The following is a 23958-nucleotide window of genomic DNA, read 5'->3' as shown; positions in this document are numbered from 1 at the left end:
AATTAGGAAATGCCCGTGCTGATTCAGCTGCTAAAACTGCAGCTTCATCAACCTCTTTAATTGTTCCCAGTGGGGCTAATCAGGCTCTAAACCAGGTACCTGCATTACGGACGAAGGGCATGCCAGAGATAGCTGAAGTTCAAAATTTACAGAGGGACGCCTCTGATTCTGAGTGAACACTATGGAAGTCAATGAGGTGTTCGCACTCCTTGACACGAGACCTCTGGCTGACTCCAGTTGGTCAAGTTTGTATTCCGAATTCTTTATTGCCGTTACTTGTTAATTATTTGCATTCTTGTACCCATCTTGGCAAGGAGGGAGTGGCACAGCTACTCCTAAAAGCTTGGTGGCACCCAGATTTGAATACAGCAGCACAAACGCGGCTGGATCGATGCGTCATTTGCATGAAACATAATAAGGGGAAAGGTATTAAAGGTCCTCCGGGAACCACCCCCTTGCCAGATGATCCTTTTGCTTGTATACAGCTTGATTTTATCGAATTGCCAAAAGCACAGTGCTATAAATATTGTTTAGTAATAATCGATGTGTTTAGTAAATGGATTGAAGCCTTCCCCACCACTAATTGTACGGCACATACAGTAGTGAAGTTGTTGTTAACGGAAGTAATTCCTCGTTTTGGGGTACCCAAAATGGTGAGCTCAGACAATGGACCACATTTTGTAGCTCGGATCAATACTGAATTGTGCAAAGCACTTGTAAATAAACAGCAACTGCACTGTGCGTATCACCCGCAGGCAGCAGGACTTCTGGAAAGAGACATCGGGACTTTAAAAGAAAAATTATCTAAATTAACTGAAGAAACTGGGTTAAATTGGCTAAAAGTATAACCCTTGGCACTGTTTCACATGCAAGTGACTCCCCATTCGCGGACCGGACTGTCAGCTGCAGAGATAGTCTATGGTCGGCCAATGAGGACTCCCTGGGATGCCCATGAAAAAAACCCCTAGAGGGAGTAGACCTCCATGTGATGGGGGAACAAATGCAGAACTATTTGAATCAATTAACACTTTCTTTGAAGTTTCTTCACTCACAGGTAAAACAGGTACATCTACCAGTAATGACAGGGACAGCCGCCCCTCGATATCCAGTGGTCAAACCCGGAGACCTCGTGTTGGTAAAAAAAACTGGGACAGAAAGAAACTAGGACAACGCTGGAGCGGACCATTCCTCGTATTACTGACGACGCCAACTTCAGTCAAACTTGAAAGACGTTCAAGTTGGATCCATCTATCCGATTGCAAGAAGATAGTCTCCAACCCAGACGAGAACACAGGATGAAGATCTTCAGTATAATTTTTGGACTTTCTGGACTACTTAGCCTTGATGGCCACTCGGTAGTAAAAAAAAACGAACTAAACGAGACCTGCCTTCCAATACCTATTTACATATGTCATATCTTTACGCCGAAAAATTGAATATTAGCAAGTGTTGGGTTTGCACCCACATTCCTGTCCATTCAAGGGAAGGAATACCTCTCCAATCTCTCCCCCCTCATACCGCAGAAACAGTTGAATGGATTTTACGACAAAACCAAACAGGAATCAGGGGAGATAGGAGGAATATGAAAATATGGAAGTCTGCTGGCTATGACATGACTAAATTTTCAGCTTCGTATCAACCTACCTATAATCATGCCTTAACTCCACCCTCCCTCACTGTCCACTCGTATAATGTTCAAGGTTCCGTATGTTTTAATAAATCAGGGAAAGGAAAGTTAATGGGGCAAAGTAGGTGCAACCTACCAATATAATCCCCTGGATGACATCAGCTGATGATTTTACAGCCTACAATGGAACCTATTTCATATGTGGCACTAAAGCATATCCGTGGCTCCCCATTGATTGGACAGGATCCTGCACCCTACACCGAACACCGCCCCCGCTCCTACGTGGCCTACACCCCCCCTCCCCCCATCGCCGACCTACAGTGATGAAACTCCAGACGACACACTCCCGGAGTCAACGAGCCCAACATCCGTGCCCGCAGCGACGAGTTCAACACCCGTGCCCGCAGCGAAGCCAGAGCTCAGATGATTGCAGAGAACAATCAAGGCGCCAGACAGACTTGATCTGTGAGCCACTTCACCCCTGCTGGACTTCAATTTTTTAACAGGGAGTGAATGTGGTGAATGTATTACTGCTACCATTCACCATTGTATTGCATTACATTGTATTGTATTATGTTGATGCCCTTGTGGCCTCTGCCTGTGGCTTGTAGCCATCTAAGATGGACACTGGGTTACAAAATGGAGAACTGCTAAGACTGCAGGGAAAAACAGTCATAGTGAGGACAAACAGCTTGCAGAAGACTGTTTTGCATTCTGCACGTACAGAAACCAGTTTCCAAAGAGTTGCAGAGTTTCAGCCAAAGGTGCAAATGGGAAACAGATCTGCATATTAATGAGGTGATCCCAGCTCAGACTCAGGTACAATAGAAACATTTAAGTATCAATGGATACTTTTCCATAGACGCCCAGACAGAATGGTGCCAAAGCAACCAACACAAAGAGCCATAGGGACCGCCCCACCCATCGAGGAATGACCCTAAGATTGGGGAGTTTGAAAGATATCGATTGGGAGAGACCCAATCGATACCTAGCAGGTGAAAGAACCCGCCCAAAGGGGCACGGACTTCTAGGACCTGTAAGAGTAGGTCCCGCACATGGTTAGGTCTGTTGTTTGCTCCGGCCCAGGTCTGCTGGTTTGCTCCGGCCCAGATCTGCTGTTGTTTGCTCCGGCCCAGGTCTGTTGTTTTGCTCCGGCCCAGACCTGTTACATCGCATCCTGACTCCAGTTTCATCACCGGCAGTTGAGCCTCGGCCATCAAACTGTAAGTGCCAACACAACGATCGCTACGTGATCCAGACCTTGCTAGCCCTTGACAACTTTGCGAATCAGAAAGTTACAGACCAAGAACGGGACGAAGGCGTGATCCTGACCTTGCCTGTTCCTGTCTAGATAAGTATTTAGTTGTTTAGTATTAGAAGTAAGTTAGTCTCTTTAGCGTATGCATGCGTATTTATTATATTTGTTATAATAAACACCAATCGTTTGGACTTACTAATCGGTGTATGAATTTATTACTTTGAACCTGACCTTGATATACTTGTGACGGTGTCTCAATACGGCACCTGGCGACTCCGAGCATAATTACACATACAGAGCCATAGTAGTGTTAAGCACACGGCCTTTAAACGGAGGCGTGTTAATCATACTCCAGTAAAACGAGCAACAGGCTCCGCCCCCTCGGGGGTGGTATATAAATCTGCAGCCTGTAGGCGGCACTCAGTACAGAGCAGTCGCAGGCAGGCACAGATCTAGCGTATTAAAACCACTGTTCACTGCTACTTATCGTCTCGTGTGAATTGATAGTTGCATCAAGTCCCACTTCAGTTCCTCAGAGTGGAATTTTAAACACAGCTTTGGCGGCCAAACTAATGGCTGATTTTGAACTTGCCGCCCAATTTCGAAAACATGCAATTCCGTGTGCAACGTTATATTTTTCAGGTGAAAAGACTGACGATAATGCTGAATTTGAGGCCGACTACCATGAAAATCTGTTTGAGGTTACTGACGATGATGAAGGTGAGACGGACGGTGAGCACTATGAGCTACTTGTATATCGTTTCTTCAACAGCACAGATGAGGCTCCAGCGGCAAGGCTCCGGTGGTCTGCAGGTAATGACAAGGTGGTAATGGGGGATGCTGGGACCGTGCTGGAATCTGTGGAGAGCGGGAGTTAGGAGATGGTGCATGCAGAAATCAAGGCTGCTGATACTACTGACAATCAGCCATTGAGGTAACCAGAGGTACATGAAATCTTACAGATTCATAAAATATATGGGGTAGGATTCTCCGCTTGCCAAAGCCAATTTTATAATAGACGATCGGGCGGAGAATCCCTTTTTACGACTGAATCGGTGGCGGAGCCTATTTTCAGTTGCTCCACCCCCTCCAAAACGGCATCATCGGGAGGGGGGGAGGGGGGGTACGCCCGCACGCTGTTGGGATGGCCTCAGGATGTTACCTAAAGGCCCTCCCCTGATGCTCTGCCCCCGATGGGCCGAGTTCCCGATGGCACGGTGCACGTGTCTCTCAGTTTTCAGGAACACAGCATGGGGGCTGTGGACGATGTCCAGCGCCGCAACAGTCGGGGGGGGGGGGGGAGCTGTGCCGCTGGCCGCAGGGGCTTCGGCGAGGGCTGGGGGGTGGTTTGTGGGGGGGGGGGGGGGGGGGGTGGCAAGGAGGTGTACAGGGGCACTATCTGGCAGATCGGGTCCATGCGTGGCCGGTGCCATGTTGTACGGCGTGACCGTCGCAGGTGGTCGCCGAGTGCATGCGTAGCCATGGACCCGGCAATTCTCCCGCCATTTATTTCATGAAGGTTACTTTTTTTACGTGGCACGGTTGCTAGCCGCTCACCAGTCGGAGGATCGGTGCTGGGGCCTCGCCAATTTTTTCATCGTAGAACTAGACACATCCTCCGGACATAGCCTCAAAATCGGAGAATCCAGCCCATGATGTCCCGTCGCAAGTTCTGGAAACGGCTCCAATGACGCACTTCCAAGCAGTCGGTGACACCGAGGACAAGTGGGAGGACATCGATGAAGAAGATGATTGCAATGATGTGGATGTTGAATTATTAGGTAACTCTGACACTGACTCTGAAGGCGACCTAATGACCATAACATTATACAGGCTGGGTGAGACAGGAGCAGCGAAGCATATCCCTGGCTGCATCAGTGAGGAGTAACTGGGAAGAAAGGAACGCCCCATTTTATGGCAAAGGAGATGTTTAAAGGAACAATTTAAAGGTAAGTTTCAAAGATGAGTGGTTCAGACAATTGGGGCGAGACCAGGAGGGAGGGAGGAGGGGTGGGATTAGGAGGGTTGGGGAGGTCAGTTCAGGTTGGACCGAGGAGGTTTGTGGTTGAGTTGGACGGGATGGGCTGGGGATGGGGGTAAAAGGGTTTGGGTCAGATCGGGTCTGTTGGGCCGGCGGGGGGTGAGGTTTGGGCCGTGGCCTGGGCAGGGGTTGGGGGTGGGGTTGGTGTGGGAGATCCGCTGGGGGTGTGGGGGTTTGTGTGTGTGCGGGATGTCCCATGTGAGGCTAAAGCTGGGTATTTAGATAGTTACTCTGGAATTGGAAATGATTTTTTTTCCTTCTCACTCTTTCAGAGTAACTATCTGGGTAAAACTGGCAGAACCATCGGAGGTTAGGCATTTAAATCACTCCTGTCAGATGGTTTCCAGCCCAGCGCAGTTGTCCGGGGGGAAGTTAACATTTCTGGGTAGTTGCCCGGTTAACCCTTACGTGGGAACTTCCTGGGGGGATTCCCCAGTGCATCATAGGGGTACCCACTAAATGCAATGCTGGGGAACCAGGAAATTATGTTGTATAACATTATCCTTTGATACTGTGTGCACATTAATTGGCTGATTATTGACAGCAGTGTCAGAATACAAGAGTTGAGGATTGTTGTGATCTGAATGTCCAGGACCCAAAGTTTTAAAGCAAATTGAAAAAGTTTGTTGAAGCCTGTCATAATTCTGAGTTTTTAAACATGATATTGTATCCAATACCTTATTACTGACCAGTTCTGTAAGCCCCATTTAAGTCCCTCCTGGAATATACCTGCCTAGTATCCACCTAATACAGGCATCATTAAAGACTCGACATTGCAGCTATTTAATGTTCTCCAATAGGATTCTCCTTTCCTCAAACAATGGACTGAATATACATTTTTACCAGACCAAAATGCAACAACAAGGAGTTTTATTTACATAGATACATAGTACCATAGATTGCTTGCAATGAAGAAAAGTATCTCTGTTCCAGCTGTTGAACAACAACTCAGTTCCCTGTAGCACAATAAATATTTTCTTTTCATACGTCAAATGCATGAACAGTAAATAGAATAAAACAGTCTGCACTCACTTTGATATGTAAAATGAAGGCAGCACTTATTTTCTCTCCAATAATGTAAAATTTGCTTCCTACATTGAAATATAGCCTCTGAAAGACTCAACCGTTCAGCTGCTTGGTGTTACGAGCGTGGGGTTTAATAAGATGGTTTGTTTTAAACTGTATTTTTTAAGTCAAGGTAGTAGTAGAGAGTGACATGTGATATACTTGTTTGACCTGGTGATTAACCTATGTGATCTGGTGGCTATGGGGCTAGGGGCCCAGGGCAAGTCCTATTGAAACTCAAGTGCCAGTTTTCACACCTGGATTCAAAGAAAGGCTTTGCTGTGTGCAGACTTACTGATTCATCAGTCCCGCACCTCCCCCATCTCCAGATCCACCCAATGCGGAGCATGTTCCGAAATCGCAGTACCCGAATACTCGGCCTCCTCCACCCTCGGGACCAGTCCCCTACTCAGAACAAAGAAATCGATGCGGGAATAATCCCTGTGTACATGGGAGAAAAAAAGAGTACTCCCGAGCCCTCGGCCTCCCAAACCTCCAGGGATCCACTCCTCCCATCTGGTCCATGAACCCCCTCAATACCTTGGCCGCCGCCGCCGGCCTCCTGCCTGTCCTTGAACAAGAACAATCCAGTAGGGGATCCAGCACCGTATTGAAGTCCCCCCCCATGATCAGGCCCCCCACCTCCAGGTCAGGAATGCGGCCCAACATACGCCTCATGAAACCAGCATCATCCCAATTTGGGGCGTACACATTTACCAACACCACCCTCTCCCCCTGCAGCTTACCGCTCACCATCACATATGTGCCGCCACTATCAGCCACCACCTCAGACGCCTCAAACGCCACCCTCTTCCCCACCAGGATTGCCACTCCCCGGTTCTTCGAGTCGAGTCCTGAATGGAAAACCTGCCCCACCCACCCCTTCCTCAGACGGACCTGGTCCGCCACCTTCAGGTGGGTCTCCTGGAGCATGGCCACGTCTGCCTTCAGCCCCTTCAGATGCGAAAACACCCGGGCCCGCTAAACCGGCCCATTCAACCCCCTCACGTTCCATGTGATCAGCCGGATCAGGGGGCACCCCGCCTCCTCTCCCCCGTCGACTAGCCATAGCCCATCGACTGCTCGCCCCTGGCCAGCACCCATTCGGCCCTTTTCCCATGGCGATAGAACCTCACCCCGACCCCCCCCGACCCACACCAGCTCCTCCCTGGCCAATCCAGCAGCAACCCGGTATAACCCCCCCCCCCCCCCCCCCCCCCCCACCCCCCAGGCTAGGACCCCTCCTAGCCGCGACGATCCCTCCATAGTACTCCCGTGAGCCAGCTGACTTCTGCTGACCCCGGCAGCTCCCATCCTAACTCTGACCCCTTCCGATATGAGGTCACCCCTCCTCCCCTGCATCAGCTCCTTGGCATCGCTTCAGCGCGGGAAAACGGATCTGATATCCACGCCCCTTGCCACCAGCTCCACTCCCCTCGTCCCGCAGCACGGGAAACCAGAGGAAAGCCCGCGCTTTCCCACTACCCCACCCCACCCCCTCAACGCAGCTCCCAAATAGCAGTCCCAACCCATCCACCAACCCCGTACAAACAAAAACACAGATCAACCACAAACCCCAGTACCCCCCTTAGAACACAGAACCATAACCAACATCATCCGAAAGCGAGAGAAAAAACAGAAACAAACAGAATAACCAGCAACAGCATAAACAGTGATACAGAAATTTAAAAAAAAACCCCCACAGCCCCCAATCTCTCGTTCGAGTCCAACTTTTCAGCCTGCACAAAGGCCCACGCCTCCTCCGGGGACTCAAAATAGTAATGCCGGTCCTTGTAGGTGACCCACAGGCGCGCAGGCGGCAACATGCCGAACTTCAACTGCTTTCCGTGGAGCACCGCCTTCGTCCGGTTAAACCTGGCTCTCTGCTTAGCCACCTCTGTACTCCAGTCCTGGTAGATACGTACTACTGAATTCTCCCACTTACTACTCCTCACCTTCTTGGCCCTTCGGAGAACACACTCCCGGTCACTGAACCGATGGAACTGCACCAGCACCGCCTGCAGGGGTTCATTCGCCTTAGGCCGCCTGGCCAGTACTCTGTGGGCCCCCTCCAGCTCCAGGGGCAGATGGAAGGATCCTGCCCCCACCAGCGAGTTCAACATCACGGCCACATAGGCCGGCAGGTCCGACCCCTCCAGCCCCTCTTCGAGGCCCAGGATCCGCAAGTTCTTCCTCCGTGATAGAAACTCCATCTCCTCGAACCGATCTTGCCACTTTTTGTGAAGCGCCTCGTGCATCTCCACCTTCCCCACGAGGGCCGAAACCTCCTCCTCGCGCTCAGAGGCCTGCTGCTGCAACTCAAGTATCGCTGCACCCTGAATTGTCTGGGTCTCCAGCAGCTTACTAGTCGTTACCTTCAGGATTTCCAACAACTCCCCTTTCAGCTCCGTAAAATAGCGCAGAAGGGCCGCCTGCTGCTCCTCTGCCCACTGCCTCCACTCCTCAGGGGCTCCACCGGCCGCCATTTTGTCCACCTTCCCACGCTTTTCCAGGGGAGCTGCTGCCGTTTTTCTCCTCGCCCCACTCTGAGTCCGCACCATAAATCCCGTGGGGTTTTGCTCCAGACCCCTTTATCCACCGGGAATCATCGAATCAGCGCCGTTTGGGGCCCTAAAAAGAGCCCACAAGTCCTATTAAAGCGGGAGCTGCCGAACGTGCGGCTTAGCTCCGCATAGCCGCAACCGGAAGTCCGGAAATGATTTTCGATGGACACTGAACATTAAAACTCAGTGAAATGGAAAGAAGCAAGTCTACTGGAACTTGGGAGTAACTTGGAACTGATTCCTGTCGAAACAACAATTCTGTGAAGAGTTCATTGCATCATATAAATGCATGGTAGGGTTTTCGGTTGTGTTAGGAGGTTAATGGGGGATATCTTTTCTGTTGTTTGTGTATTAGTTGCCTACTAAGTAATGTTTAGTCAATGTTGATTTTTAGTCACAGTAAAAATTTGCGTAATGCTTTGAGTCTAGTCTCTCACTGGGAATTCAAATTTATTTAAAAATGTATTAGTCTTTAGATGGATCATAACACATTGTACAAAATCTAAATACAACCACCCTCTGTATATTTGCTGCTAAACTGAAATTGACTGTCGACTGTTTCGTTTAAGCAACCTACACACAAAAAGGACTAAACTGGTTTGATGTTATACTGTATATAAAATCAAAAATAGTGTGGTGTTGCCTCTACTGCGGGAGGCAACACCACAAATGCAACATCCGAACACCCACAGGATGAGACACAGCTCCTGGGATCTGTCTACGGCCAGAGGCTGGGTGAGCGCCACAGGGAGGGGAGGGGAGAGGATGGAGGGAGGGGGGGGGGGGGGGGGGGATGCATGGAGAGAGGAGAAAGGGGTCATAGAACATGGAAAATATAGCACAGAACAGGCCCTTCGGCCCACGATGTTGTGCCGAACTTTTGTCCTGGATTAAGAACAAATCAATCTCCACCCCAGCATTCTACCGTAATCCATGTACCTATCCAATAGCTGCTTGAAGGTCCCTAATGTTTCCGACTCAACTACTTCCACAGGCAGTGCATTTCATGCCCCCACTACTGTCTGGGTAAAGAACCTACCTCTGACATCCCTCCTATATGATCCACCATTCACCTTAAATTTATGTTTTCTTGTAATAGTTTGTTCCACCCGGGGAAAAAGTCTCTGACTGTCTACTCTATCTATTCCCCTGATCATCTTATAAACCTCTATCAAGTCGCCCCTCATCCTTCTCCGTTCTAATGAGAAAAGGTCTAGCACCCTCAACCTTTCCTCGTAAGACCTACTCTCCATTCCAGGCAACATCCTTTGCACCTTTTCCAAAGCTTCCACATCCGTCCTAAAATTTGATGACCAGAACTGCACACAGTACTCCAAATGTGACCTTACCAAGGTTTTGTACAGCTGCATCATCACCTCACGGCTCTTAAATTCAATCCCTCTGCTAATGAACGCTAGCACACCATAGGCGTTCTGTACAGCTCTATCCACTTGAGTGGCAACTTTCAAAGATCTATGAACATAGACCCCAAGATTTCTCTGCTCCTCCACATTGCCAAGAACCCTACCATTAACCCTGTATTCTGTATTCATATTTGTCCTTCCAAAATGGGCAACTTCACACTTTTCAGGGTTAAACTCCATCTGCCATTTCTCAGCCCAGCTCTGCATCCTATCTATGTCTCTTTGCAGCCGACAACAGCCCTCCTCACTATCCACAACTCCACCAATCTTCGTATCGTCTGCAATTTTACTGACCCACCCTTCAACTCCCTCATCCAAGTCATTAATGAAAATCACAAACAGCAGAGGACCCAGAACTGATCCCTGCGGTACACCACTGGTAACTGGGCTCCAGGCTGAATATTTGCCATCCACCACCACTCTCTGACTTCTATCGGTTAGCCAGTTCGTTATCCAACTAGCCAAATTCCCCACTATCCCATGCCTCCTTACTTTCTGCATAAGCCTACCATAGGGAACCTTATTAAATGCCTTACTAAAATCCATGTACACTACATCCACTGCTTTACCTTTATCCATGTGCTTGGTCACCTCCTCAAAGAATTCAATAAGACTTGTGAGGCAAGACCTACCCCTCACAAATCCGTGCTGACTATCCCTAATCAGGCAGTGCCTTTCCAGATGCTCAGAAATCCTATCCCTCAGTACCCTTTCCATTACTTTGCCACCCACCGAAGTAAGACTAACTGGCCTGTAATTCCCAGGGTTATCCCTATTCCCTTTTTTGAACAGGAGCACGACATTCGCCACTCTCCTATCCCCTGGTACCACCCCTGTTGACAGCGAGGGCGAAAAGATCATTGCCAACGGCTCTGTAATTTCATCTCTTGCTTCCCATAGAATCCTTGGATATATCCCGTCAGGCCCGGGGGACTTGTCTATCCTCAAGTTTTTCAAAATGCCCAACACAGCTTCCTTCCTAACAAGTATCTCCTTGAGCTTACCAGTCTGTTTCACACTGTCCTCTCCAACAATATGGCCCCTCTCATTCGTAAATACTGAAGGAAAGTACTCGTTCAAGACCTCTCCTATCCCTTCAGACTCAATACACAATCTCCCACTACTGTCCTTGATCGGACCTACCCTCGCTCTAGTCATTCTCATATTTCTCACATGTGTAAAAAGCCTTGGGGTTTTCCTTGATCCTACCCGCCAAAGATTTTTCAAGCCCTCTCTTAACTCTTCTAATCCCTTTCTTCAGTTCCCTCCTGGCTATCTTGTATCCCTCCAGCTCCCTGTCTGAATCTTGTTTCCTCAGCCTTACATAAGTCTCCTTCTTCCTCTTAACAAGACATTCAACCTCTCATAAGACATTCAACCTCTCCCTGAGTTCAGCCCGCATTACGAAAGAAAGTGACAGAGGCATTATAATGGTTGTGCAAAAAGAAGTTTAATGTGCTTTTCATTACCCCACTCCCAGAGGTGCCACCACCCCAACCCCTCCCTTGTCGGCGGCACATGCACTACCATGCCACCCTGTCCCGTGTGCTGACCTCAAGATGCAGCTTCATCAGAGGGAGAGCTGGTGGCCACCATCACAATCACATGTGACAGGTCTGGGATGGCACTCAGTGCCCCCTCCTCCCGGTTGGTGCCCGTAGGGCCCTGTGGATCACCTTGGTATGGAGGGGCTGTTGGTTCGAACGCCGGCTGCCCCTGCATCATCTGGTGATTCCCCATGGTCCTCACCATCATCTCCCTCATTGATGCTCCTCAGTGACTGGGACATGCTTTGGAGTGCCTCGGCAATGCCCACCTGCGACTGGGACAAGCTCCACAACGCCTCGGGCCATGCCCATCTGAGAGCGGGACATGTTCCGTAGAAACTCATCAAGGTTGGCATGGTACTGGGTGACATTCCCCAGTGAGACAGTCATTCTACCAAGCCCCTCAGCCATGGCCATCACTCAGGGTGCTGACGTTGTGCACCAGGCTCTCCACTGCAATCGTCATTCTCGGTACCACTCATTATCGGCACCTTCTCCAGTGCCCGTAGCCTCTGGGACTCATCTTAGCAGCTAGAGATTTGCTGGACGGACATTGACAACTCCCTCTGAATGTCTCGGCCGTTCCCTATCATCTCTATTGACTCCAGGTCACCCACTTCCAGCATCAGGCTGGGACCCAATGGGTCCTGGCATCCAGCAGCCCCCCAACTGCTGTCTCGCCTGGAGGTTCCTACCTTCACCTGATGAACTATCTTTATCCCTCTGCAAACTTTCAGTGTCCTCTGCACACTTTGCTCTCATCTTAGTGTCATCTGCGACCTTTGACACATCACACTTGGTCCCCAACTGCTAATCAATAATACCCACATAGCATTAATACCCACATAGCATTAATAATAATAATCACTTATTGTCACAAGTAGGCTTCAATGAAGCTACTGTGAAAAGCCCCTAGTTGCCACATTCCGTGCAGCTGTTTAGCCCACTGTGCTAAACCAGCCCCTGCTGGCAACTAGTAATGAAAATGCCAGTGCTGAAGTACCATGATGTCAATGATGAAGTCACCTTGCAGTATGATGCCAGTGAGACAGGTCTTGGAGCAACCCTAATTCAGCAAGGACAACTGGTCACATTTGCATAATAATAATCTTTATTAATACCACATAGCATTAATACCAGCAAAGCTTTAATACCCTCATAGAGATAATACCCACATAGCGATAATACCCACATAGCGTTAATACCCACATAGCGTTAATACCTGCAGAGCTTTAATACGTACGTAGCATTAATACACGCAGAGCTTTAATACCCACATACCGTTAATACCCACATAGCGATTTTTAAATTTTAACAATTTGGTCAAGAGCCGATTAAGAGAAGTAGCAACAAAGAAAGATACAGGGGGAGAGACACACACAGGAAGAGCTAAACAGACAGGTTGATATCGGAGCAAAGAGGCGCAGACAGAAATAAGGGACAAATATAGAGATGGACACTGTGACATGGAGGCAGAGACAGACGAGGACACATAAACATATAGATGTAGAAACAGTGAGAAACAAAAAGGGATGTGCAGAGAAACTGGTACAGGTGAAGAAAAACAGGATGAAAAAAATCAGTTACAGTGAGAGAAAGAAATGCACAAGTAGAATGGGCAAAGGTGAAAACAGAGCGATTTAGAGAGGAAATAAAGAGAAGCAAACAAATGGAGACTGAGTTAGAGAGTGGGAAAAATGTGGAATTAGTCGGAGAAATGACAGAGACATGGGGAGCAAGCTGCGAAGTGGGCAAAACTGAATCTGGCAGATGGAAAAAGAGATAGAGAATGGGCAGAGAAAGAACCAGAATAAAGGATCAGTTTAAAGAAGAATAAACAGACGGATCAGGAAAGGCGAAATAAAGAACACAAACAGGAAAGGACACCGGATCAAGATTGGACAGAAAGAAAATGATATAGAGGGCAAAAATAGCCACAGAGACAGATGGAAAGTGAGGCATTGAGAGAAAGGTCTGGATGTTGTAAGACTTCTTACTGGATAGGGAGAAGGAGAGAAAGACAGATCGAGAGAAAGAGGACTGGAGAACAGGCGGGGAGAGAGATTGAGATAGAGGTGGGCAACGGCTATACGACATTGGAGGGAGGTTGCAGCGATTTCACAAAGTCACTGATTTCGTTTCGAGTTGGTGAATCAACGCTGCCTATTTACACGGAGCTGAGGGAAACAGGGTTGAAGGAAAGTCTGCCAGAGAGTGGAGACTTGTAATTGATGGCAAGGCAACAAATAAACCCCAGAACAGTGACAGGCAATCAAAGAATGGGTCATTATTTGCGAATATAATGTCCAGTGCCAGTTGTCAGCTGCTGGTTAGCTGCTTTGTGCCCAGTACTTTGCGCTCTCCACTGTTGCACTCTCTGGAGTTGTAGCCGCTTCTCATTCTCTCTCCTTTCATTGAAGCATGTTTGCTTTCCGCCCCCCCCCCCCCACTTTGAGCTCTCACAACATCAAGTAAAATAGTTTGTTGTTTTCCCCCCAGGCTGTAAATTCAATAGGAAGGGATGAGGAACAGACGCAGTTTGTTACGCACATCCTCCCTGCACAATAAGCCACCGTTTGCAGCAATGGTATCTGGGCTCCCCCACCTCTGCACTGACCCAGCGCCCAATGCCGTCATTGTCTGTGCGCAAACACACTCTGCTCCCAGCTCGGGGGAGGCTCTGGCAATGGCGTAACTCCTTTCATTTCCATGTTTGCTCTTGAGTAACTTTGCTGGGAGATTAAGAGTCGGGGAGGTGAGCAGGCTCCCAGCCCGGGTATATAAATAGCAGAGCAGCAGAGGACAGCAGAAAGGCAGCGCAGCAACTGGACACTTCCCAGGGTAACACAGAGCAAAGTGGAATCCCAAAGAGGGCAGGGCATTGTACCAGGCAAGCACCGCCTGGCACCAACAGCTGGCAACTTGGCACCATGTACTCCAACAGATACGAGGGACCCAGGAGAGGTCGGTCCTTTGAATCCATGAACCCCGGCTTGGATGAGAAGTACCTGAATAACGAGGTTAGTGGAGATTGCCATTATCTTAGAGAACAATGTTCTGGGATCTTAGCCAAGGTGGGGTGCAGGTGCGCTGGGTTTGGGGGGGAGGGGAGGGTGTAAATTTACAGATGTAAATTGGGCAATGGGTTATGTCTTTACTCTGCAATAAAGCTGGAATAGTCCCGGTGCTCCCCAGTGAGTATGTGTGAGACTGAACAGGCTTTGCTGGAAACTCGCCGGGTCGCACAAGCCTTTAAAGGTTGTGGTGACCCCTTCTCATAGTCAGTGTTTGGAAGGAAAGGTTTAAATAGCAGAGTGGAAGGTGGCGAGAGTGGGAACCCAGTAACCCACCTGTTTAGGTGTAGCCAGCGCTTGAGTGTGCAGTGTGTGTGGTGGGACAGGGATTCCTCACTGCACACTGGTACAGACCTCAACCAGCAATGTGTAAGCCCCTCCGGCTGTGCAATTGTGGCTATGGAGTAGGGAAATGGTCAGAATGTCTGTGCCCATTTCAGACTCCCTGTCCCCCCCACCGCGATCCTGTGGGATTGAACCTGTTAGATCTGCGCGTAACGAGGCGATTTGGGTCATTCAATCCCGCTGTGAACCTACCCGCTTCATCTGAATGTCACATGATTCTCCCACATTTAGTTCCTGGCACCCAGGCTGTGATGTTGGTTTGCACCACACTGTGATGGCTAAAGGTGAATAAGGATAATCTATGCCTGTGTTCCTCTTGGTGAAACACATATTGGAGAGCTGGGAAGGGTGAAAGCGCGCATTTGGGATATTTACCATGAACTATTTTCCTGATGTTCCAAATTTACTTTTAGTTTTCCATCTCCTGCTGTTGAAATCTCTCGCCATTGTCATTTGGAGATGTTTTAATCCAAGGTTCAGAGTCCTATTTATTGCGCATTAGGTAAATCCAGCCATTTATAGCTGACCCGTGTTGAACACTTGTCAAGTTAAGTCGCATTGGAGGACAAACCTGGCAATCAGGAGCGCGTATTGTGTGAGAGGTATCTTAGCAAATCTATTGTGTAAATACACTGGACCCTTAAGGGTTCAGCGAGATTTCTGTGCAAATGTTACAGAAACTTCAGGCAGGTCGGAAATCCAAAGGTTGCTGTTAGAGATGCAGCTTCAGTATTATTGCGAATTCGGCACTTTAATGCTAGCCTCACTTATTCGTTTCTGTTTATCGTGGAAATACACATTTTCCAGAAAGAAGTCCATTCAATTTCAGTTTCGGTGTTTTTTTTAGCGACCGAATAAGTATTAATCTCTCAAACTGAAAATGACCGATTGCAAGTGTGGAGCCCCATTCCTCCCTGTTCAAATTATTGGAGATATGAAAATGTGGGGCGAAATTCTCCGCCCCCCACGACGGGTGGGAGAATAGCGGGAGGGCCTTCCCGACTTTTTTGACGCCCTCCCGCTATTCTCCCCCCCCCCCCCCCCCCGCCGAAATCCCGACAAGAATCGCTGCCGCTTTTTTTTTACGGCCGGCAGCGATTCTCAGCTGTTAGAAGGGCCGAAGTCCCAGCCCTTTACGACCTTTTTACGAAAGGCAAACACACCTGGGGCGAAATTCTCCCCCCCCCACGACGGGTGGGAGAATAGCGGGAGGGCCTTCCCGACTTTTTTGACGCCCTCCCGCTATTCTCCCCCCCCCCGCCGAAATCCCGACACGAATCGCTGCCGCCGTTTTTTTACGGCCGGCAGCGATTCACAGCTGTTAGAAGGGCCGAAGTCCCAGCCCTTTACGACCTTTTTACGAACGGCAAACACACCTGGTCCTGCCGTTCGTAAAAACGTCGTGACCACCTGGAAAAAAATAACCATGGCACCGATTGGCACGGCAGTACCACGGCCGTGCCAAGGGTGCCATGGGCCCGCGATCGGTGCCCACCGATCGCGGGCAGCGGGCCCGATGCCCGCGCACTATTTGTCCTTCCGCCGCCCCGCAGTATCAATACGCGGGGCGGCTGAGGGGCAACCCGGACCGCGCATGCGCGGGTTTCGCGCAAAAACGCGATGACGTCACCCGCGCATGCGCGGGTGGAGTCTTCCCACCTGCGCATGCGCGGCTGACGTCATATGACGCGTCAGCCGGCGCTAAGTCCGACAAGCGGGCTTAACGATTTTCGTTAAGCCCGACTTGTCGGAGCCTCCGACGTCGGGCTGCTAGCCCCGACGGGGGACCAGAATCGGTCCCCCGTCGGGAAGGGGCGCGATGCCGTAAAACCCGCCCGGGTTTTACGGCTGTTTGACGATTTATCCCGTTTTGGGAGAATTTCGCCCCTGGTCTTGCCGTTCGTAAAAACGTCGTGACAAACTCGCAAAAAATAACCATGGCACCGATTGGCACGGCAGTACCACGGCCGTGCCAAGGGTGCCATGGGCCCGCGATCGGTGGGCACCGATCGCGGGCAGCGGGCCCGATGCCCGCGCACTATTTGTCCTTCCGCCGCCCCGCAGTATCAATACGTGGGGCGGCTGAGGGGCAACCCGGCCCGCGCATGCGCGGGTTTCGCGCAAAAACGCGACGACGTCACCCGCGCATGCGCGGGTGGAGTCTTCCCACCTGCGCATGCGCGGCTGACGTCATATGACGCGTCAGCCGGCGCTAACTCCGGCAAGCGGGTTTAACGATTTTCGTTAAGCCCGACTTGTCGGAGCCTCCGACGTCGGGCTGCTAGCCCCGACGGGGGACCAGAATCGGTCCCCCGTCGGGAAGGGGCGCGCTGCCGTAAAACCCGCCCGGGTTTTACGGCAGTTTTACGATTTCTCCCGTTTTGGGAGAATTTCGCCCGTGATTTCTTGATGGATCTTTTCCTTTCGGTCTCTTTTCTTCTCTACCTCTCTCTTAATCCATATTTTTTCCTTCTCTTCCACCCTATCCCTGATTTGACATTGAATTCACTCACTCTAATTTATACTTCCTTCCCATTCCTTGTGCTGTTAATTTCACAATCATATGATGTGTAAAGAAGATACACAGTTGTTTACCCTGAGACTCGGGCCCCAGATGTCCAGTTTCCCTCACTTCACCATTATCAGATTGTATTACAGCAATTTATGGTTCAAAATATCATCACTATGAAATGAGCAAGGGGAGTCTACCCAATAGTGGGCACATGTTGTTGCTCTGCTCCAGCAAGTTATGGCCAATGTATATGCAGTCCTTCACATTCACAGCAGGTAGCAATAGGCACTGTCACTAATACATACAATATACAAGCATACACAGAGAAATACATGCAGTTCCTAATACAAGCATCATGCGGTTAATACACATCCAGACCTAGAATCATAGAATCACAAACTAATACAGTGCAGAAGAGGCTCTTTTGCCAATTGAGTCTGCACTGAGTATGAAAGGCACCTGACCTGCCTACCTAATCCCATTTTCCAGCACTTGGTCCAGAGCCTTGAATATTATGATGTGCTAAGTGCTCATCCAGGTACTTTTTAAAGGATATGAGGCAACCCACCTCTACCACCCTCTCAGGCTGTGGATCCAGACCTTCACAACCTTCTGGTAAAAAAGTTCCCCCTCACATCCCCCCTAAACCTCCTGACCTTGAACTTCTGTCCCCTCATAACTGACCCTTCAACTAAAGGGAACAACTGCTCCCGATCCACTCTGTCCATACCCCTCATAATCTTGTACACTTTGATCAGGTCGCCCCTGTCTTCTCTGCACCAGCAAAAACAACCCAAGCCTATCCAACCTCTCTCATAACTTAAATGGTCCATCCCAGGGAACATCCTGGTAAACGAAAGAGAAAATGCTGGAAAATCTCAGCAGGTCTGGCAGCATCTGTAGGGAGAGAAAAGAGCTAACGTTTCGAGTTCGATGACTCTTTGTCAAAGCTAACAGTCACAGATTATGGGGAATATTTATACTGTGGAGTGAGAATGAAAGATGAGTCATAGCCACAGAAACTCAGGGAAATCAGGTACTAATGGCCACAGAAACCAAGGGGAAAGAGTGTTAATGGCAGTCCCCAGAGAGAACAAAAGATGTGAAAGGCCAAACGGCAGAGAAACTGACATCAGAGGATAAACTGTAGATGTGGGGGGAGGGGAAGGGGGAAGCAAAGAGGAGAAAGGTTCAGGAAAGGCAGATAAGATGGAAGGGATTTAATATATATTAAAGAAATGGTAAAAGACAGTTAAAATGAAATGGAATGAAAACAAATGGGTCGAGATGGGGTAGAGCTGATCATCTGAAGTTGTTGAACTCGATGCCGAGACCAGAAGGCTGTAGCGTGCCTAATGGAAGATGAGTAGTTGTTCCTCCAGTTTGCGTTGAGCTTCACTGGAACATAGCAGCAGGCCAAGAACAGGCATGTGCGCATGGGAGCAGGTTCTTTAGTTAAAATGGCAAGCAACGGAAGGTCAGGGTCCTGAATGCACAGACTGCAGATGCTCAGCAAAGCGATCACCCAGTCTGCATTTGGTCTCTCCGATATAGAGGAGGGGAGCAGCGAATGCAGTAGACCAAATTGGAAGATATGCAAGTGAAACGCTGCTTAACCTGGAATGAGTGTTTTGGGCCTGGGATGTTAAGCATGGAGGAGGTAAAGGGGCAAGTGTTACACCTTCTGCGATTGCATGGGAAGGTGCTATGGGTGATCGGAGAGGTACTGGGTATGGTGGAGGAGTGGACTAGATTATCGCGGAGGGAACGGTCTCTGCGGAATACTGACAGATGGAGTGAAGGGAAGATCATCTCCGCCATTTTCGCCAACTCCAACGTGATGCCACCACCAAACACATCTTCCCTTCACTCCGTCTGTCAGCATTCCACAGAGACCATTCCCTCCGAGATAATCTAGTCCACTCCATCCTGCACTTTCTGTACTCCACTAATGCCTCCCCTGATTTTTCTCCCCTTGTACTTGTTAAAAACCTCTTTTTCCCTTCTCATCATATCCTGAAAATCTCTGGTCATCCATGGTTCTCTGGGCTTGTTGCTCTTTCCTATTAGATGAGAGGGAACATGTTGGGCCTGTAACCTCCCCGTTTCCTTTTTGAGCTCTTCCACTGCTCTTCTGTCGATTTCCCCACAAATAATTCTTTCCAGTCTACCTTAGTCAGCTCCTGATCTATTTTACTAAAATCCACTCTCCCCCAATCCAAAACCTTTTACTGTAACTTGTCTATTTCTTGTCCACAATAAACTTAAATTGAACCATGCTGTGGTCACTATCACTAACATGCTCCCCAACCAACACATCAACCACCTGTCCGGCTTCATTCCTCAGAATTAGGTCCAGCACTGCACTGTCTCTTGTTGGACCCACTACATACCGAGCTAAAAAGTTCACCTGCAAATATTTTAAGAACTTCACTGCATCTAAGTCCTTAACACAATGACTATCCCAAATAATGTTGGGAAAGTTGAAATCACCTAATATAATTACCCTAATATTTTTACGCAACTCTGCCAATTGTGCACATATTTGCTCCTCAATTTCCCGCTGACTATCATGGGGTCTATAATAAACGCCTGGAAATGTGGCTGTCCCGTTTATACTCCTAAGCTCTACCCACAACGCTTGATTTGATGCTCCCTCTAAGGTATCATCGCTCCTTACTGCAGTAACTGGCTCCTTAACTAATTATGCAATGCTGCCTCCTCTTTTACTCCCTCCTCTATCTCGCCTGAAGATTCTAGACCGCAGGATGATGAGCTGTCAATCCTGCCTCTCCCTCAACCACATCTCCATGATCGCTACTATATCACAATCCCATGTGTCAATTCTCACCCTTAACTCATCCATTTTACCTGTAATACTCCTGGCATTAAATTAGAGGCCATCCAGCTTTGTCTTACTCCCTTGGAACTTATTACCACTGTATTCCCTCTGACTTGATTGCTTTTCTGTGTTAAGCTGTGTCCCAATTTTGCTAACAGTCTGCTTCCCCTCCCCCTGTCGAATTAGTTTAAACTTGTCCCAACAGCATCAGCAATCCAGCCAGTAAGGATGTTAGTTCCGCTCTGGTTCAGATGTAGACCATCCCGTTTGTACATTTCCCACCTTCCCCAGAAATGGTCCCAGTGATCCATGAATCTAAAACCCTCCCTCCTGCACCAATTCTTAAGCCACATGTTCATCTGTGCTATTCTCCTATTTCTGTACTCGCTAGCATTATCACCAACCCCCTTTAGTATGCCCTGCAGCCGTTCAGTGACATCACGGGCCCTGGTATCAGGGAGACAACACACTATCCTCGAATCACGTTGATGGCCACAGTAGTGCCTATCTGCTCCCCTGACTATAGAATTCCCTATCACTATTGCTCTTCCTCTCTTTTCCCCCTCCTATGCAGACAGGCTGCTTGTTGTGCCAGAAACTTGGCTCTGTCCGCACTCCCAGGAGAAACCAGCTCTAACTTAGAATACCGATTTGCGGGCGGGATACCAGGGGACTCCTGAACTACCTGCCGGCTTCTCTTGGACTGCTTGGTTGTCACCCATTCACTTCCTTCCTCAAGTCCCTTCAGCTGTGGTGTGACCCACTTCTGTGAACGTGCTATTCACGATGCCTTCCTAGATGCTCCACAGTGTCCCCAGCTGCCGTTCCAGCTCAGAAACCCGAACTTCTAGAATCTGCAGCTGGTCCTACTTCCTGCACGCATGCTGGTCCTGGGGACTCGAATGTTCCCGGATTCCCACATGGAGCCAGGGGAACAAACCACGGCTTTGAGCCCTCCTGCAATGACTATACCTTTTAAATGTAAATCTTTAAAAGACTATTATACTTTAAAAAATAAATCAACTAAGTCCGTACCTTTGCTAAAACAATGACTCACAATTCAATCCAGTTTGAAAAGTACCCACCAAGACTTACCGCTGTGCTCTTTGTAAGCTCCCCTGAGTGGTTGGTTAACAAGCATTGAACGCATAGTTTACACACACACACACACACACAGATCAACCCCATTCCTGCACACAGTCAATGCACATATCCATCATCTCAAATAGGAGCTACAGTAGCACAGTGCGTACGTTACCGGAATGAGTAATCAAGAGGCCCGGACTAATGTCACCACGGCAGCTGTGGAATTCAAATTCATTTATCCAAATAAAAAGCTAGTATTAGTAATGGTGACCACAAAAACCCTACACAAAAACTATTCCCTAATACAAACCATTCAGTTATACTCAAGAAAGTGTCTACCCACCACCACCACCTCATAGGCAATTAGGGATGGACAATAATGAATGCCACTCTTTCCAGCAATGGATGAAAAAAAAGGTCCATTAATACACCTGTAATGATTAATACACAGACATCCACAAATAGACACAAAGATTGGTGGGTCCCACTTTTGTGCGCCCTACAACAGGATTTTCAATGCAATTACTTCACTTATCAAGGGCAGGTAACTGCAGGCTGTCCCTCACTGAAGTCGAACAAACCCAGCCAAAGAGTCCATTGGTAGACATGAATCAATTTAATCAATAACATGACTACTGGGAACACATATTGAGAATGCAGAGTTATTCCCAATGATTTTAAATTTATCCATTAAAATTTAACAGAAGGTAATGGGATAGGTGAGAAGTTGTCTGGTTGCGATCTCCGGATATTAGTTTTCAGTACATGAAAAGTGCACATTTATGCAATTATTATTACAGAGCCCACAGTACACATAAGAGCCACAAAATACACATTTGCAGACCACTATTTTACATCCAGATATCCAATATACACATACAACCATCAATATATAAATATGTATAGAGTCCAACAATAAGCAAGCATGAACAGACAGATACATCTACCAAAGACTTAAAAGCCGTAATCAGTCACAAATAACATCCACTATGACTGAGACACTCTATCACTCCTCATCCTTCTTGACCTGTCTGCAACCTTTGACATGATTAACCATACCATCCTCCTCCAATGTCTCTCTTCTGTTGTTCAGCTGAGTGGAGCTGCACTTGCCTGGTTCCTCTCTAACCTATCCAGTCGTAGTTGGATATTCTTCTGCAATGGCTTCTTTTCCTGATCTGGATTGCTACCTCTGTAGTTCCCCAAGGATCTATCCATGGCCCCTTCTATTTCTGATCTGCACATTTCCCCTGGGTGATACAATGCCAGATTCTGCAAGTATGCCGACAATAAACAGTCTGAACGGGAAAATTAATCTTAGCTGTTTTTACAACCGGTTTCTGTTTGAGTCTAGCATTCTTCTATCTATGTATTTTACTTGTCAGCTTCCCCTGTCCCTTTTTATTAATTTATTATTTAAATCTACATCTATAACTGGGCAATAGACCACATTTTCATAAATATAATAGTATCTACTCTTTCTCATGCTACCCTCTTGCTCCTACTCTATGCATAAAAAGCCTTTGAATTCTCCTTGGCCATGTTTGCGAAAAACATTTCATGGCCCCTTTTAGCCCTCCTAATTCCACGTTTACGTTCCTTCCTACTTTTACTGTAATCCTCAAGGGCTTTATCAGTTTTTTGATGTCTGGACCTATCACATGCTTCGTTTTTCCTTTTGACTTAGCTTACCATATCCTTTGTCATCCATGGTTCCTCAATCCTGCCATTTCTATCCTTCATTTTTGCAGGGATATGCTATTTCCAGGCTCCTACAGCAACAGGCGATGATTTGTCTGCCAAAGCTGCACAGACAGCATTTCCTGAGTGCACAAAACTGGGTCAGCAATAAATGAGCTGCCTCATGAATACCTAGGCCACAAGGATTAAACATACTCTTGCTGGAAGTCAGTGATGATACTACTAATGATATGAGGCAATAAATAGTGATTCAGTAGGCCCACATCATCCAAATCTAATTGGGAATGATGTGCAATGCCCTTAAATCCCAACAAGATTGCACATGATCAGCTATCCCAACCCTGAGTGGAAATCACTCTCACTTCCTTGCTCAACTCATAACTTATATTCCAGAAGTGTGATGGGCCAGGGTTTAGAGAACCCCAAAGTGTATCATGGCGTTCACCTGACCCACAACTTTTAATAGATGTGGTATGGGGAGCACACGGCCCACTCTGCAGGTGTGGTACAGCAGAAATGGAAAAGTATTTTTTAAGGCAAAACAATGTTTATTCATGAACTCAAGTTAATCTTTTTAAAACATACAGTGAACATCTTAGCAACCATTAATTCAAATACAACCCCCAAAGAATACAACACTAAGTAATCGTTTAAGCTTTCCTTTTAACATCCATAAGACTTAAAATACCTTTTACCAGAAGCACATCAGGTTAAAGTCACTACTGTTATTAGTTTCAAATCACCAGGATCGATTTTCAGTCTTTAGATTACAGCGAGAGACTCTAATACACCTTCTGGCCGTGACTGCCGCTCTCCAGCTCTGAAAACGAAACTAAATCACACCCTGCGGCAAACAGCGTAAAACAGAAGTA

The 23958-nt window shown here is 48.1% G+C and overlaps 1 protein-coding gene across 3 annotated transcripts in view; it reads left to right on the top strand.

Annotated features, from left to right (window-relative positions):
* The first annotated feature begins 14190 nt into the window (after positions 1 to 14190).
* The window catches only part of LOC119971683 (tryptophan 5-hydroxylase 1), a 70045-nt gene continuing 60277 nt past the window's right edge, over positions 14191 to 23958 (top strand). Inside the window, exon 1 of one of the 3 annotated variants that reach the window (XM_038807567.1) lies at positions 14191 to 14546. In XM_038807567.1, the coding sequence (XP_038663495.1) occupies positions 14457 to 14546 (90 nt within the window). In that variant the 5' untranslated portion in view covers positions 14191 to 14456. The remainder of the gene's footprint in view (positions 14547 to 23958) is intronic. The other 2 variants (XM_038807569.1, XM_038807568.1) reach the window with 2 other exon arrangements.

The sequence above is a fragment of the Scyliorhinus canicula genome, chromosome 9 (genome assembly GCF_902713615.1).
Source record: "Scyliorhinus canicula chromosome 9, sScyCan1.1, whole genome shotgun sequence".
Taxonomy (NCBI): Eukaryota; Metazoa; Chordata; class Chondrichthyes; order Carcharhiniformes; family Scyliorhinidae; genus Scyliorhinus; species Scyliorhinus canicula.
This window is presented reverse-complemented; position numbering and strand designations above follow the sequence as displayed.